General features: G+C 41.0%; 1 protein-coding gene across 4 annotated transcripts in view; it reads right to left on the bottom strand.

Moving 5' to 3' along the window:
* Positions 1-299: 299 nt before the first annotated feature.
* The window catches only part of NKTR (natural killer cell triggering receptor), a 53,511-nt gene continuing 35,548 nt past the window's right edge, over positions 300-18,262 (bottom strand). For 2 of the 4 annotated variants that reach the window (XM_028106994.2, XM_028106997.2), the window contains 8 exons: positions 18,051-18,206; positions 13,234-13,321; positions 12,692-12,837; positions 8,540-11,410; positions 5,828-5,923; positions 5,036-5,092; positions 4,412-4,516; positions 300-2,936 (listed from right to left, as the gene is read on the bottom strand). In XM_028106994.2, coding sequence (XP_027962795.1) covers positions 2,849-2,936; positions 4,412-4,516; positions 5,036-5,092; positions 5,828-5,923; positions 8,540-11,410; positions 12,692-12,837; positions 13,234-13,321; positions 18,051-18,206 — 3,607 coding nt within the window. In that variant the 3' untranslated portion in view covers positions 300-2,848. Of the gene's footprint in view, positions 2,937-4,411; positions 4,517-5,035; positions 5,093-5,827; positions 5,924-8,539; positions 11,411-12,691; positions 12,838-13,233; positions 13,322-18,050; positions 18,207-18,262 lie in introns of those variants that run through there. The other 2 variants (XM_028106995.2, XM_088026521.1) reach the window with 2 other exon arrangements.

Genomic DNA, 18,262 nt, shown 5'->3' on the forward strand with positions numbered 1-18,262 from the left:
TATGCAGGTCACCTCCGAAGAGTAACGACAAAGCCGGGAGGAAATCCGGAGTTTGCAGGGGAAGAGAGACCAAGCACCATCAGTGCTTCCCTGGGGAGGTGAACATATCGATCTCTGCCTGAGGTTCCCTCCAGCTCCACCTCATGCCCCACCACTAACATTCAGCGAAAGGATGAAAATGAGCTGCCGAGATGAAGTCTCTTTACTGGCTGGGTCAGCAAAGGGACGCAATGGTTCCTTTTTCCATTTCAGAAAGATCCAAAGTCTAGAGGAGTAAAGACAGATGAAACAGGCACCGATTTAGACTAAGTATATATTTTAATTTCTACAAGGTCCCCCTTTCAAGTTTTAGGAACATTTAAATGAAGTGTATACAAATTAGACATTGCCAATATGTACAAAAGTATTTTCTACAGGTTTGAACAATACCATCTATATCATGTTTCATTTGCAGTAAACAAGACGTTACAAAAACAGTCCAATAATACATTTTCTATTAAGAAGCACAATACATAATTAAATTTTATTAAAAAATAACTTAAAATACAGAACAATCCCCTCTAGGCAGAAAAGCTATTTCTGTAGTTCATTCAGTAAACACAATTGAATGCTGCGGCTGAGGGCTGTTCTTTTCCATGGAGGAAACAATCGAGGCTTCCAGGGCCCACCTTTTTTGGGATGAAAACTCCCCCCTGCCAGCAGTGGGCAGTTATTGTCTGGAGTAGACAGGGTTCTAAAACGGCCTGCCCCACCCGCACCCCTCACTTTGTGCCCCAATCCAAGGAGTCTGCACCTATGAGAGCAGCCTCCAGGAGCTGAGGGAGAAGCCTCTGGCTGACAACCAGCAAGGAACCAAATGAACTTGGAAGTAGATTCTTCCCCAGAGCCTCCATAAAAGAATGCTGCCCTGCTGACCCTTGATTTCAGCTTTGTTGAGACCCTGAGCAGAGAATCCAGCCATACTGTGCCAGACTCACAAGCTACAGAACTGTGAGCTAAGAAATGGGTGTTGTTTTAAGCTGCTAAGTGTGGGGTAATTTGTTACATAGCAGTAGAAAACGAATACATTGTCCAAGGGTAACTTTTCTTAACCTAATTAGATTTGGCAGTTTCTGTTTGAGTTCTGAATGTAGGTTTTTTTTCACGGAGTGTTACAGGCAACTTTTGAAAACCCTTCATATGAATCATGCATTGTTCTGTATTCACTAGGAAGTACATCTGTTTGACTTGGGTCCTGTTTTCCTAATGTACTCTCGTCTGTCAACCTGGCAAATAGCTGACCATTTAACCCTGTTTATGAACCTTTTATGGGTGATGGTTTTAATATATCCAAGGTCACCCCTCCGCCCATCAAGGGTTGTCAGATCCCTCCAACTGAGGGCTCTTTCCCACTTCCCAAGTACCCCAAGCAAGGCCTGGGTAGGGTGGAGCAGAGTTCCACATCAAACATCCAATATGAATTTCTTCTGCACAACTGGCTTAAACTGGCACTAAGGTGATTAAGTACACTTGGGGGAATAACTCAAAGATTAAAAAAACCCCAAAACCAAAAAACACCAGTTTTTACAGGTCAAACCATTTTTGGAGGAACCACCTGAAACTGAAAACGTGTCATCTGTGCAGTCCTGTACACCCCTCTTCCCCTGGACTTATCATGTCGTGCAAGCTTCACGGAGTCAGAGTGGATCACAGCGGAAAGAAGACAAACGTGCTGGTGCTTAGAACAGCTCAGCCGCTATTGTGGTAGAGCTCCCTTACCCGAAAGACTTGAAAGCCCTCCAAAATGTCTCCGGGATGTGGCAGTGAGGTCTGGCGGTACCCTGAATTCTACTTTTCAATCCGCTCTCTCAGAGGCATGAGTGCCAGTTATGTGCAGCAACCCCGAGGGGCCACAGGACCCTCTGTGCCAATCCTGCCTGCTCCAGGGGAGGCCCCAAGCCACACCTGAGCTTGAGAGAAACCCTCCAGATACTTAAAGTGAATATAGCCCAGAAGGAACCATGCCTGGTGCCAGCGAATTAAAAAAAAAAATCACTTCTCTCTCTCCTATGAGATTCTAATGTAAAGTATACTTGAAGAGGCACCAAAAGGTACCGAGCACCCAAACATGAACCGGAACAGAATTGTTTTTTACAATCTAAACTTCTGATAGTATTTATTAAAAAGCACAAAAAACATTAGGGCCTTAGAGACAGTGCAGGTATTTATAGTTAAGGCTGATTTATTCTTCCTAACCTCACCCGCCAGCCTGGAGTAATACAGACCGTGGGCTGTATGATGACCACTTTCCTGACCCTCTGAGACCACCAAGAAGGAAGGAATGAGTTAAGAACTCCAGAGCCACTGCCTTAAGACTCCTGGCTACCATCGGTATCGATTCTGGGTGGTTTGTTTCTAAGAGCACATATGCATAAGACGGTGTAATTGGTATATAAATATTTGGCCACCTTTAACAGTTCTTCACAGTTCTAGGCTTGGCAGCATATATGCTAAAACCTGAAAAACGGGCAAAAAGAATCTGTATTCTGAGGAATACATGAGATGGAAAGAAATAATCTGTCTAAAATAATATTGCAAATTATACTTAAATTTCATGATTTCTTGATTCAAGAAAATGAAATTCATTCCCAAAGTTGGCTACTGTAAAATGTGGCATAAAAATATTTTTAGGAGACATATCTGTATTTTAAATTCTGTGCACATGTAAATGGGCAATAACAATTAAGTGCCTATTTTCGAAACTTATTTCTAACATTGAAATAGAACAGACTGCCATTAAGTTTCTTAAACTTTTAAGTTACCAGATATTTACAAATAAGATATAATTTGTATCAAAAAGGGGACATTTTCAACTATATGTGCTGCTTTCACTGGGGCTCCGGTGATGAGAGTAACTTCGGTCACTTTCACTGTCAGAGCCATAGGATCTACAACTCCTGTGTAACAAAAGAAACATACAGACACCTTTTAACTTCAACCCTCTCAATTCCTCTTGAAGCTTCTTTTTTGATACGAGTGGCTTGAAAGCAATACTGATGTGGCATACCACACTGGGTGGATGAGTGGGGTCCTGAGGGTGGCAACAGTGTAGACTTTTCAAAGATGTTTTAAATGACACACAGCAGTAATATCAAGATTAAGATAAAGAAACATCGCATCTTGGGATATTACTTGAAATCCACTCATGCAAATGAGCAGAATAATTTTCCATGTTACCCAAAATGAACGTCAATATTTAATTAGACTGAGGAAGCAAGCGATAAAAAAAGGTACATGAAGAGTTTCATTAAAAATATGGAAACCAAAATGGGGACCCCGTGAGGGGTGAAGTGAGGAGGACACGGACGGGACCACTGGGGCACTGCGTCAAGAGGCCCTGGCAATGGTCACCAGCTATTTTGAAAAATATTCAGGGAGCCAGTCCCTTTGCTAGATGCTAGGGACATACACGGTAGACCAAGTATAGCTTCCTGGGGCTCAAGGACCACACAGAATAGTGGACAAGGCAAACAGGGCACACTGTGGGGAGGCGGGGGTGGTGTAACTCAGGGTTATCAGTCAGCACGGCCCCCTGGGGCAGTGGGTTGCAGCTGAGAGCTATAGGGTAGGTAGGTGGGAACTGGCCATCTCCAGGCAGAAGGACGGGTTCTAGCACACTAAAGGAGGGAAGACAGAAAAGCCCCAGATGAAGCTGGCAGGCGGAAAGGCCTTCCATGGGATGCTGAAGAGGCTGGACCTACCCCTCTGGGCAGTAGGGAGCCCTTCAAGAGTTTCAAACAAGGGAAGTGTCTAGATCACACTGATATTAGACAAGGATCACTGACTGTAGCTGCAATGGATGGGGGAGGGTAAGACCAAAAGCGACCAGGAAAAGGACATTACAGAAAGTCACCATTAAGACTTTGGCAGTACCAGCCCAAATAGGTTATATAAAATGTAACATCTATAAATATCTGTAATGCATAAAAATATATTTTTACTAAAATTGATGATATAAACCTCAACCCTGCTGTTGAAGCAAAGGATGACATTTTAGTATACTTTCGTTTTTTAATTTAAAAAACTAATAAATTGGTTTTGCTATTTTTAGCAAGTAGCCCTATTTAAAGGAGTGGGACATGGTCTGGGTGGCCTTCTCTCTTTACTCCTTCCAAAGAAACTGTTTGTCCAAGAGTATGTAAATATTACAGAATCCATTTTAGATTCAAACATTAACAATAACCAACAGACCTGACCCAACAACCCTTAATACAAAAGCCACCTTTAGTAGATGCCTGTGGGTTGCTGAAACTCAACAGGAAGAAATATTTCTGACCTCGAAAGATTACGCTTTCTCTTCTACGAGCCGTCTGTCACCTCCCACACCAAGTGCCCACAGTACCTTACAGTGACCTGAAGGAGGGAGACCCACCTGGATCGCCTGCTGTACCTTCTGCCTCGGCGGTAACTGTCACTCCTCTGGCTTCTGCTGCGACTCCGACTCCTGCTGTAGTAGCTGTCGTAAGTGCAGGACCTGCTTCAACGGCAACCACACACACTTAATTCCCCCACTCCAAGACTCACAGGCTTCTGTTTCTTCTTACGATCTCTTCAGTGTTCTCTGAGGACATGGGCACTCTATGACTGTGTGAGGACACATTTGCACAGCAAGTACTGGAGACATTTAACAAGTGCCCCAGTGAGACTTACCGCATGAAACAGAAAAATGTTCATTTCTTTTCTGCATTGAAAAATATCACAAAGTTAACACTGACTTAGTCTGACTGAATCTGGTGGATCTTCGGCAATTATATTCAATAAATACCTGCCATTACAACTGGACATCAATTGTTACTCTGACACCAGAGTACAATGGGCCAACAGATAAAAGCTGTCAAAAAAAACCTCATGTCGTTAGGAGATGATTTCATGAGACAAATACATGTGTTTAAATTTTTCAACAGACTACAACACTTTTTAAAAGGGAATGAAGGGTTTTATTAAACAAGGCCTTTCAATTCTGCCCCCACAGGTGGTTCCCACCCCCTGTCCGTACCTGGACCGACTATGGGGGTCGTACGAGCTGCTCCTGGATCTGCTCCTGCTGGATGTCCTAATAGGAATCACATGAGGGACCATCATTTTGTGGCTCAGGACAGGTTATATCAAAAATCTAGACTTTTATTTGCCCATCAAGAAAAAAATACAATGAAATCCAGTAGGTGTATTTATTTCATTTATCAAAAGTATGTTGGACTTTTTCAAAAGCATGTTGGATTTCGTTCTGATTAACTTTTGTTCTATGAGGTGCACACAGCAAAGTCACTGGGGAGGTTCTAACTGGGTGGGGAGGGGAAGTCTGCACAGGTAAGACACCTGTAGGTAAAATGAAGCTGCAGCAGTGGAAAATACCTCAGAGGCAAAAGAGCGTTTGATGAAGCTGGGAGAAATACAAACCTGGGGTCACCCCCCCCCACATGCTCCATCCTGTGGCCCCCTACTAACAAATCAGTCCTCCCATCCCAATCCCTTACCCAAGCCAAGAGGTGACTGCAGATGTGAACTGAGGTCAAGGAAGATATACTGGAGGTGGGGGGGTGGGGAGATAGTGGGCAGGGCCTTTTTAAAAGATTTCTACTGCTTCTCTTTCCTCACTCTGATAAGATCACATCTTGAGGATAGCCAGTGAGAATATGACAGTTCCTAGAAAGAAACAACTAGATGATAGGCCTGTCCAGTATTCAGCAATGACAGGATTCTTCTCAAAAGCTCCCCCACTCCACCTGTGCAGGCCTTGAAAAGCAGACAGGATGAAGACCACATGGCAGGGTGGGGTTCCCACACTCACCTATGACTTTTGTAACTGCGGTAGGAGCTGCTCCGGCTTCTTGTGTGGCCTCTGCTGTACCATCCTCTGCTCCGACTTCTAGAATAGCTTCTTGATCTACAATTGAGAGTGAAAAAATAGAATTATGTTAACTCACCATGCTGTTCAAATGATTACTAGTAGGATAGGAAGGGGAGAACACAGCAAGGAAATGTCGTTCACAAACTCTTCATAGCGGGTTTGACAGTGACGGCTAATGAGGGTTTAAATTGAACAGAATGAAATAAACCAGAAAAGGCTGGTAAAGGTGTCTTCACTGGAGTCCTACTTGTAAGACCAGAAGAAGAAATAATCCAAAGCTCCACTAATGACAGAATGGGGGTGGGGGGGGGGCAGAGAAATTCAGTAACATTCTCCAGTAGGAAAATGGAGTACAGCTACTTACATCAACAGAGACACCTCCCGGAACATAGTGTTGAGTGAAAAATGCAGATAGAACAGGTGTGCAGGTGTGCACATGTGCAAAGATTTTGTCCAAAGACATGTAAAAACACTGTATACAAATAAAACTATCTGTGGCAAAACTAAAGAACAACAACAAAGGCCCGCCTGGGTGGCTCAGCTGGTTAAGTGTCTGCCTTCGGCTCAGGTCATGGACCCAGGGTCCTGGGATCGAGCCCCGCATTGGGCTCCCTGCTCCGCGGGAACCCTGCTTCTCCCTCTCCCACTGCCCCTGCTTGCGTTCCCTCTCTCCCTGTGTCTCTCTTTTTCTGTCAAATAAATAAATAAATAAAATCTTTAAAAAAAAAAAAGAAAAAGAAAAACCAAAACTACAAAAAAAGTTTATAATAATGTTTAATTCTAGAAGAGAAGAGAGAAAGTAGGGTGGCACTGAGTAGTAGGGATATATCAGGTATGTCAAAGCTCTATTTTTTTAAATCTAAATGACATTTTAAATTATTTATTTATATCTAATCATTTAATTCTTTTAAATCTACTTAGTATTTAATAAAACAAGGAATTTAAGTAGTACAATTCTGCCCCTCTGCATTCACTTGGCTCCCCACTCTTCTCCCCCAACTTTCTACCTGTCATTTAGGACAGAAGGATATCCCTATGTCTAGGCTACTTATGTAACATCTTCAAAGGTTTTATTTTATTTACTATGTACTTATGTTTTAGAAGACATGATCTGCTTCCAGTATATCTACAAGAGAATGAACACATTATGTTCTAGTAAGATTCTAGTCATTTACTCGACAAACAATTGTGGAGCAGATTCTGTGAGGTAACAGAAAGATGAGTAGAAAATAGTCCCAGACTTCAGTGAGTTCACAGCCTAGTAGGGGAGTCACGGCAGGTGAGTAACCAAAACCAGGAGGCAAGGTTAGCTGTCTGGTCTACTACCCATTAGCTACATAACTTGAAGCAAATTCCTCAGGCTTTCTAACCCTATCTTCATTTATCACATGAAATGCCACCCACCCCGATGGCAGCGGTAGGAAGCTAAATGAGAGTGGCCGGCATCACCAGCAGCTCAGAACTGTCAGAGCACGAATGGAAGGCAGACGTTAAGCAGAGAGGGGGGCTGAACTAGCTCAATTGTGCTGCATCTAGGAATATGAACCTAGAGAGAAAAGGCCAGGATTCACCAGCTCTCTGGGCCTGCTGGGATTCAGGGCAGGAGGAGGAAAAAAAGCACGCAACACAAACATGGAATGGTCTGAGAAGGACGAAGAGAGCTAGCAGCAGGTTCCAGGAGGGCCAAAAAGACTGAAAACATGCCCTGGCGCTCCTGCGAAGTACCTGAAAATAGCCCTTTTAGGAAAATGGGGAGGGAAGGTGCAGAAGACAGACTGCAAGCAACTAAAGAGTAAATGGGAAACAGTTATTACAGATGGCAAATGCTGTTTCCTATTTTTAAAGAAATCTGGGTGAGAAAGGGAAGATAAATAGCTAGAAAGGGGGGGAAAAATCCCAAAGATTTTTACTATATTTTAGGCTCAAGTGATGAAAAGCAAGCACAATATACTAAGGGATATGAGCAAGTAAGAGATAGTGAGGTAAAACCATGAAATATTTACAAGGAAAAAAAAGGAATACAAATTACTTATTAACTTCGTATCACCATCACTGATTTTGTAAAAATTCTCATTCTCTGCACAATCCAGTCTATGCTGATGACAAAACTTAGATGCAACCTGAACCAAAATAAATAAATTTTTACCATGCCCCTCCCCGCTAACCCCTGAATAAAGATCAACTCGATGCAGGTCTTGGGAAGGTTAACTTGGCCTCTCTGGCCCCCACCTTCCACTTGCATAAAACGGAGGGTTAGAGATTAATGATCTCTAAATCCTACATAATTTTGTAAATTCAGGATTTCCTTCTAAGGCATCACTGAGAGGTGGGAGAGCAGCGTCACACCGTTAAAGAGAGAGACTTGCCACCTATCATGGCAACTCATGTCTACCGCCAGAGAGCTTTAACCGACAAGTAATAGTTTTTGACATTGAGCCCACATTTCTTCGCCTAAAATCCCCACTTCCTATGTCCTCACAATTGGCTCTCTTAGTCACACAGCATGAGACTTCCCCTTATTCCCTTCCAGATATTTGGAAATAGTGATCTTGTCTCTAATTCTGGTGTTCTTCCAAGATAAACACTAAAAGACTCTCCTTTGGGCCGGGGCGGGGGGGGCGGGGAGGGAAGGAAAGAGACTACATTGCTCACCGGTAAGATGATGTGGAACTTCGCGATCGACTTCTTGAGTGACTGTAGGAGACAGACCGTGTTCTGTGTCTAGATTTGGTTTCAGATTTACTTCGAGATCTGCTTGGACTCCGGGACTGGCTATCTCCATCCCGACTAGGTGTCTGCTCATCACTTGAACTCTCCTGATTCCTTGGCCTCCGGTTTAAGCGTGCCGTCTTTCTTACTTCATCAAAGAGAGACCCAGGCCGAACTTTATTTTTGCTTTTAATTTCTATCCTCAAGCCTTGTGGCTTCACCTCAGGAGCAGCAGTCAATGCCTTCACCTCTGCAGCGCTGGCCGCAGGGGCCGTCGGTGCTGCCAGGTTCCCCACCCCTTGCAGAGGCTTCCATTTGTTATCCAGGAGGCCCATCTGGCTCTTCTCAGCCGCCTCTCTCTTCACGGCGCTTTCTACGGTGCTCGCCAGGCTAGCAGGGCTGCTGTCCTGCTTCCCCACATCCCCCATCGTTTTGCTTTCCTGTTTTCCCTCCTCTGTCTCAGGATGCTCTGGGTGCATATCCTGTTGTAGAACAACGTTTACGTCTGGGGTGGCAAGCCTTGAATTTCCTACAGGGGATGCCTCCTTGGCTGGGGAACTCCTATCAGGAGTGCAAATCTCCATGTTGTCATCTGTCTGCAGCACATCCTCCACTACGCTTGGGGCCCTTTCTGCAATATGCTGAATGCTGGAGGGAGAAGCGGCTCCCCGTTCGTCAGGACTGAAAGCTGTGGGAGAAGCACCCTGTTTACTATCCTCTTTAGTAGGCTGCCCAGTATCTGATGAAGTCATGATGGGATTACATTTACCTGAAAGGCCGCCCTCTTCGCAGGACTTCTCAGTATGCGAAATGTTTTCTTTCATGGTTTCACTATTTTCAGAAACTTGTTTTTTCTCTTTTGCCTCTTGAGTAACTTGTTTCTCACTAGTCTCCTCCTCCTCCTCCTCACCAAATTCCAGTGGAGGCTGCCAGTGAAATGCCTGTTTTCGTTTTGGAGCCTTGTGCTTTTTGTCTTTTTTCCCTTTCAGTTTCTCCTTTGCTTTTTTGGTCTGTTCCCGTCTAAGATTTTCCTTTGACCCGTGTTTGTGCTTCCGTGCCTTTCTTCTAGTGTTTTCTGAATTGGAATAGGACCCCTCAGAATCAGAGGTTGAAGACCGCTGCTTACTTGATTTCCAAGCACCATTACCATCAGGCAACGAAGTACCTGCTGAAGACTTTGTTGGGGGTTTGGCTTTGCTGTGAATTTCACCAAATTCTGACTCAGAATCTGACGTAGCTTCACCTTCCTCCTTATCAGAAGATGGCCGGGAAATATTTTTACTGTTTTTAGTTACATCTCGTTCAGAGTTTGACTCAGAGTCCCATTTACTCCCAGCATAATTCTTCCTTTTGGGCTTACTGCCATTTCTAAGGTGATCAGAAAGATTCTCTTTCAAGGCCCTTTTCTTTGAACGAGGGCATTCCTGTTCAGGCTTGGATTTCTCTTCATCTCTGTTTTTCTCTTGCTTATTGTTCATTTCCATTTGGACTTGCCTCTCTTTTTCCTGGGCTGACTGTGTAACCTGAATACTTGACTGTTCACTGTCCGAAGAATAATCTAAAGATGACCTGCTTTCGCTATACTTCCTCTGACTCGAAGACTTGTCTCTGCTTTTCACATATTTATTGCGAAGTCTCTTCTCAGAGCTGCTGCTGTGCCTCTTATTTGAAGTGTTACTCTTTTTCCCATTGGATCTAAATTTTCTCTTGGCACGTCTTCCATCATCACTGCTAACAGAAGAGTATGACGATGATCTACTACATTGTGAACGATCACTGTATTTATTTCGTGAATGAGATCTAGATGAGGCAGACCTCGATCTTGAATGTGAACTAGCTAGACTTCGTGACCTTGTGTATGATCTGGAATAAGATCTACTCCTAGAAGATCTGCTCCTTGACCTTGGTGAACTTTCTGAGCTTCTATCACTGTATTTTGAATAAGCACTCCGATCACTTTCTGAATTTTTTTCTCTTTTATGGTAGGATGATGAACTTCCAGTGTCTTTGATATTTGCTAAACTGTAAGTGCTTTGGAGGGGCAGCAAATGGGTTGTTTTAGCTTTCATTTCCTGAATTCGCTCATAAGAGGGCTTCCAGGGCTTCTGTCCCGGCTTCCACCTTGAAGGAGGGGGACTGTCACTCAATGGTATTACAGGAATATTTTCCGCTACCACTGGTTGTACTACGACGTTTTCATTTTGTGGCACTGTTGCTCTCAAAGGTTCCGTTTTAACTGGTTTATTTTCACTTAACTGAGAGGTTGTTCGTCTTGGTGATTTTGATGCTGTCCTTTGGTGCCCTGACTTGGAAGTAGACCTGGATTTTGATCTACTTCGAGAATGTGATGAGGATTTTGATGGAGTCCTTGATCTTGAGCTTCCTCTAGAATAAGACTGCGAGTGAGATTTAGATCTGTAGGAGTCTCTGCTTGAATGGGTTGAAGAGCTCTGGTCACCCTTATCAGATTTAGACCAGTCCCTCTTTGATGAGTGATGAGATGATAATGAGGAAGAACGAGATCGCCTTTCTCTGTCACAAGAGGATTTCATTCGTCGGGTGGAAGATTTTGAGGATTCTATGTCTGATGGTACAATAATCCTTCTCTTCTTGGTCTGCTTGTGTCTTCTGCAACGTTTCTGCTTTTTAGCTTTCTTTTTATGTTTAACCTTTTTCTCTTTCCTGCGTTTTTTATGGTGACCGTCGGAGTGTCTTGCTGTACTAAGGTCTGAATAATATCCATTATAGGACCACGATCTGGATCTCTGGGACAAGCTTCTCTCATCCCATCGGCTTGAACAGGGGTCACTTAATCTATTGAAAAGGATACAGTATGCATGCAGTTATTTACAAGCATGTTTTCTAGGCTTTAAGTTTAAAACACATTTGTTGTCAATACAAAAGCATTGACAAAAGCCTAGTTAAGAACAAAGTACTGACTCCATCAACTCTTTAAGCACAAGTAGGAAGGATACATCAAGGGGTGACAGGCCTCATCTTGACCTCATAATTTCAGAGCTACACACTAACTAGTCTACTAACAGATTCACTAAAAAAGGATTTTTTAACTAAGCAAAATATTTCAAATTTGACAGAAAAACAGTTCTGAATCAAACCAAACCAAGAGCACTGCTGATATACTGAGTTCCTTGGCTAGCCAAGGTTCATGACCCTCTGCCTCCGGGAACAATTTTTGAGGGAGAGTCAAATCAAGTTCCCAAACAATTCTGTTGATTCCCTGCAGATACAGGACAGCTGCCTGAACTTTAAAGAAGAAGTCTCTTAAGAAGCTAGCATGACTATTATTTTATTTCAGCTTCACAGAGATAATTAAGACTTTCTCTTAAGGTTTTAGTTAAAATTACTTCCTATAGAAATTGAGGAAAAAGCACATGAAAATAGATGCAGGCTTTACAATCTTAGTGGTAATGGGTAATGTCAGGGCTCAAAATCGAGAGTTTTCTATACCACTGTGTCTAAATCACTCTCACATAGCAGACACGTTCCCTCTTCCGACTTCTAACCATTCTACTGGACGTCCACAGAGGAGAAGAGACTACTACCATGAACAATTATAGAGGGGGCCCACTGGTGTACTTTTCACTAGCTATTCTGAAGCCAGCCCCATTTCTGCAAGAGATATTCTGCTGTGGGGTGTTACTGAGGGTAAGAGAAGGGTACACTTCTGAAGAAGCAACAGTCCGTGGGGTCAGAAGTTAATCCACATGCCAGGTACAGATTTTCCTACCTACCAATTCATTCATCAGTGACTAAGAGACCTGGCTAGGAAAGAATCTGCTATATAATTTTTAGGTCCTGATTATTTCTAAAATTGTACAAGATATCTTTGAGAGATTCAGTAGCTTTATAGTTTTGTGAGGGAAGACAGAATTCTGATTTAAAAGCACCCTGACGCCAACCAGCCTTCCTACTTAATAGCTCTCTTTTTGCCAAGTATTCCCAAATGCATTCTCTTTGGTCACGGTCGAACTTTAAATGTTAAGTCTTTGATGAAAAGTCCAGAAGTAAGTCTCTAGCCTCTTAACACTCAAAATATAGTAGACACAGGATTGTGCTTATACTCAAAGCTCTTACTTATCTCCTTTACTCCATTTTTCTCCACTAGGTGGTCTGTATGCTCTTAATCTCTGCATTTCTTCTTTCCAATGAGGAGGAGTTTCACTGCTATCATCATCGTCTGATTCAGAACATGATCTTGATCTTGGAGGAGTGTGATAGCGCTTCAAAAACAAAGACAGGAATAACTGTTTTTAAAATACTGCTCAATTACAGTCTGCTATAGGGCAGAGTTAGGTATAAAATCCAATCTCAGATGCCATTCAAAAGCAATAATGATTAAAGTACAAAAGGATGATATGAAGTTATGTCATGACAATATAAGACAACAAAAGAAATGGGATTTTTTCTTAAAGTCCTAATGATTAATTCATTAGCCTAGATTATTCAACATACTAAGATTTCTCAACATATTCACTCACTGTTTCACATGTCATTTGATACTTAAAATGCAGCAATGAACAGATCTTGGATTGTACCTAAAATTAAAGCTAGGATTTTGCCTATACTGCTTACTTAGATAAGTAATTTCAAAAAAAGAAAAGTCTTAACACACATACAATTGTGCCCCTTCCTTTAATCTTCCGTCCAGATTTTGATACAGATGGTTTTTGATCACTTACAACAGGTGTAACATCAGGAATCTTCCTGGAAAAGAAGACTGAAAATTAAAAATAAGCAAATGCTGGGCACTTTTCTCAATATTTAAATGCAGAATTTATGCTCCTATAATACAAAGTCATTTCATTTAGATCCAACACTTTTGTAGAATGAGGCACTCCACGTAACCTGATTTTCTAGGCAAGCTCTTTAAATGCCAAACCTTAAAAAAAAAAAAAAGGGTAACTCAATTGGGTAGAAATGTACGTATGATACTATGCATCTTTTTAAGCATAGTACTACTTTTAAACAAAATCCCTTTTTACCTGTCTCTTGTCAAAACAGTGATGTTCTAAAGGGAATCCTAAGGTATTTCTGACTGATGCTTAAATTGTTTTTAAAACTATATTTTGTTATTTTATTTTAAATTTTTAATAACTCATGTGTCTCCCCCACTCTACAATAAGCTGCCCCTCCTTCAATGCTCTGAATCTGCTGCCTTACGGTAATTCTAAGAGTACAGAGTTTGTGGCAGCTAGTCCTCCATGCGTGAGAAGGCTTCATACCTCAAGTTTTTTACACGTTACTAACATGATGGCTAGCTCTTACTGAGTACTTACTACGTGTCAGACATTATGTTAATGAGCATTTTTAACATAACTGAGTCAAATGTATGTAATGTAAAATCGGCCATTTTAGCCAATTTTAAGTGTACAGGTCAGTGTATTAATTATACTGATGTTGTGCAACCATCACTACTATCTTTCTAAAACTTTTTCATTACCCCAAACCCAAACGCCACCCATTAAGGAATACCTCCCCATCCCCCCAAATTCCCTCAGCCTCTGGTAAACTCTAATTTATGGCCAAATAACATTCCATTGTATGTACACATCACCTTTTGTTTATCCAACCATGTGTTGGTAACTTGGATCTGTCTCTTCCTTTTTGCTACTGTGAATATGTTGCAATGAGCACTGACATACAAGGATTGTTTCATTTTCTATTTTCAATTCTTTTGAATATATACCTACCCATGGAATTGCCTGGTTACATGGTAAATCTATGCTTAACTTTTTGAGGAACAACCAAACTATTTTCCACAATGTCTGAATCATTTTAGACTCCTGCCACCAATGTATAAGGATTCCAATTTCTCCATATCCTTGCTGACACTAGTTTTTTGGGGTTTTGTTTTAAATTATAGCCACCCTGGTAGGTGACTATTATCTCACTGTGGGTTTGATTTGTATTTCCCTAATGACTAATAATGTTAAGCTTCTTTTCATGTGCTTGCTGGCCATTTGTATGAAACGTCTATTCAAATGCTGTGTCTATTTTTAAATTGAGTTTTTTTTTTGTTATTGTTGTCCACGCTTTTGGTGTCAAATATAAGAATTCATTGCCAAACCCAAGGTCATAAAAATTTCCTCCTATGTTTTCTAAGAGTTTTATAGTTTTAGTTCTTATATTTAGGTCATGGACCCATTTTCATTTTTGTATATGATGTGAGGTAGGGGATCCAACGTTACTCTGTTGCATGTGGAAATCCAGTTGTCCCAGCACCATTTATTGAAGAGACAGACTTCTTTCTCCACTGAATGGATTTTGCATCCTTTTCTAAAATCAACTCGCCATACATACTGCTACAGGTTTATTTCTGGACTCTCAATTCTATCCCATTGGTCTATATATCTTTATGCCAGTACCACACTATTTTGATGACTGTAGCTATGTGTTAAGTTTTGAAATCAGAAGGTGTCAGTGCTCCAACTTTGTTCTTCTTTTTCAAGACTGTTTTGGCTATTAGGGGCCCCCTACATTTCCATATGATTTGATACTGACTTTTCCATTTCTGCAAAAAGGCTGTTGAAATTTGATAGGGATTGCATTGAATCCAAAGCTTGCTTTGAAGAGTACTGACATCTTATCAATATTAAGTCTTCCAACCCATGAACATGCAGGTCTTTCCATTTATTTAGGTGTAAATATTTTGTAATTTTCATTATACAAGGCTTTTACCTCTTTAAATTTATCCCTAAGTATTTTATTCTTTTAGATGTTGTTTTAAATAGAATTGCTTTCTTAATTTCCTTTTCAGATTGCTCATTGCTGGTTGTTAACAAGCACTTTAAAGGCATTAGCTCATTGAATTCTCGTAACACTATGAGGTAGGTACTATTAGCATCTTCATTTTAAAGATAGAGAATTTTAAGATTAAGAGGTTACAAATCTTGTCCTAAGTCACAGGAAGAAATGCAACTTGACTCTTAAAGCCAATAGACAGGGTTTTCTAAGGCTCCAGGAAATCGGGGTCCAGGTAAACATACAAAAAAAAAAAAAAATACAATTCTTCTATAGAAAAATCTTAACTACAAAGTATACATATAGTTTTTTCAGTAATTTCATGACATTACTTAATTCTCACAGTGAGATAAGTAGCTACTCTTGGTAGGCATCTGTTAACCCCATTTTCCTCATGAAGAAAAAGGACTGAACTTGCCTACACGTGTTCACCAAAAATTAATGTTTACCTGGGAACCTTTTAGGTACTGGTCCAATGCTACCATCCTCCACCTTCTCCCCAGAACATTCTGATTTGAATTGCTGTATGGCCCAGAAGCCGGTATTTTCAAAAGCCTGCAAATTATTCTAAAGTACCACTAAGGTCGAGAACAAATAAACTAGAGCCAAGTGTGGTACCCAGATTCCGCTAAGCAAATTACTAATGACAGGAGTTTAACTGCTGATAAATCAGTAAGGTGGCAGGTTCACTATGGCTGACAGCCCCTGCTTCTTATCCTTGCATATGTTGAGTTCCTGAAGCACAATTATAGCTCCCAAACAACTGATCAAAATCTCAAAGATCCTGATAAAATAGATCAATTGTGCTATCTTTGTATGACACAACTACCAGCCAATTATAATTTAAAGTAATTCTGCAGAAAATAACTTCCAAAGATGTTATGTGACCAAAGAAGAGTGATGACCAAACAAAATTATCAGCACTTTTCAGTCACAAATGCAATCACTGCTTTAACAACACCAGATAACAGAGGTCAGCAAACTTTTTCTGAAAAGGATCGAAAGTTAGTATTTTAGGATTTGTAGGCCAAGAAGAAAATTAAGGCTATTACTCAGGTACTCAGATAACAAGAAAGAAAACAAATTTTCACTAATGTTTTATCAGTAAAATTTGAAACATGACAACTGAGTATCATTTCTTTGTAATAAAGATCTACTAACGAGAGGAACAGAGTTCTTTTGGAGGCGTGAATAAGCCTGCTTCTCCCTCTCCCACTCCCCCTGCTTGTGTTCCCTCTCTTGCTGTTGTCTCTCTCTGTCAAATAAAAAAATAAACAAAAAATAAAAACATTTCACTTAATTAGGATTCACAGTATTTCCCATCAAAATAGATAATGCTGTTCATCCGGCAATGCTGATCTGTAATGAGCTCGTAGATATTTTATCTTTAAAAATACCTTCTCGCATACAGGGGTGGTATGTCAGTGCCTGCAATCCCGGAGAGCTGCAAGGGCATCGCTGCGATGCCGAGTGCACCAAGCAGCAGTGTGAAGCAACAGAGCACCCCATACAAACCGCCGCGACGACGCAAGTCGGCTGCTGTAGCACAGGACAGCCCTTCTGTATCTTCGTACAGTGAACGAGTGGATGCAGCTGGGTCCCAGTAAAACTTTACGCACACTGAAATTCGAGTTTCATTTAATTTCCACACGTCACAAAATACTACTCTCTTTTTATTTTTTCTACAAACATTTTATCATGCAAAAACCTTTTTTTAACCTCACAGGCTATACAGAAATAGGCACTAGACCAAATTTGGCCCATGGACAACACCTGTCATATGACAGAGAAACTGACCTTTCAAGTTTCCTGCCTTTTGAAAGTCAAACAGATTTGATCAATGAACTCGGTGTCTTATATTTTAAGAAAGAGGAGTCCCACTAAAATTTAACAAGCCAGATTTTGAAATGAAAACATCAACATGTTAAGCTTTTAATTCAAAGATACATCCCATTTTATAACAGCTTTTTTAAAATGAGACAATATCAGGCTTTAAAAATGTTTAATGAACTAAATAAGGCCCACCTTATGTAGAAACCTGACTGTAAACAGGGCATGTGCATCATTTCTCAGCCTTCAACAGAACTCTTCGTAAGGAACTTATCAATGATTCGCCACATTATGGTATTTTTGTTCAAACAACATTTAATAGTTCTAAACTTGAGGTAACACAAAATATACTACATAGTATTTTTTGAGGCCAAATCTAAAGCCACACATTATCTTTCCCAATGCAGAGAAGTTATCACTGAGCAAGTTATTAGCAAGAGTCACATACTTATGATGCTAAATTGTACTCCAATCACCATGCAATTAATTTTACACTATTCAAATTGGAACACGTTTTTATCATTCAGTTGAATCCAAACAGTTCAACTGACCCTCTGTTGTGGCAACCAAATCTCACCTCTAATGAAAAGCCAAGAAAAAAAAAAAAATTAGTAATGAAATCTTTCCAGAGCTCCAGTAAGAACTTCTCCCCTGGCCTATGTGCCCAACCCCCTTTCCTACTAGTAGAATGTGAATTCCGAAAGGTAGGGTACGTGTCATTCATTAACCTGGCATCTCACACAGTATCGTTCAAAGCGCTCTGACTACAGTTCATGCTCAATAAATGAGTGTGGAACCGCAAAGAGCTGATGGAATTATCATTCACAGAAATGAAAACAACAGGGTTAATCACCCTACTTACGGTTCAGGTTCCACGGTGACAAGAGGCATATCTCTTCTCAGTAAAAATCGGTTCTCAGGAACTGGAGGAATCTCCTCTGGGCGGACCACAGGCTTTTCTCTTTTAGCATTTGAATCAACTGACGTTTTTTCATTGGTATCACTCCTCTCAGAGTGACTTAGAGAGAACAAAGCATGCCACCAATTAAAATGTGCAATGTTTGCATTTCAGAT

This window comes from Eumetopias jubatus, unplaced genomic scaffold, assembly GCF_037043125.1.
Source record: "Eumetopias jubatus isolate StellerSeaLion01/CBP00866 unplaced genomic scaffold, mEumJub1_p1.0 scaffold_1, whole genome shotgun sequence".
NCBI classification, from domain to species: Eukaryota; Metazoa; Chordata; class Mammalia; order Carnivora; family Otariidae; genus Eumetopias; species Eumetopias jubatus.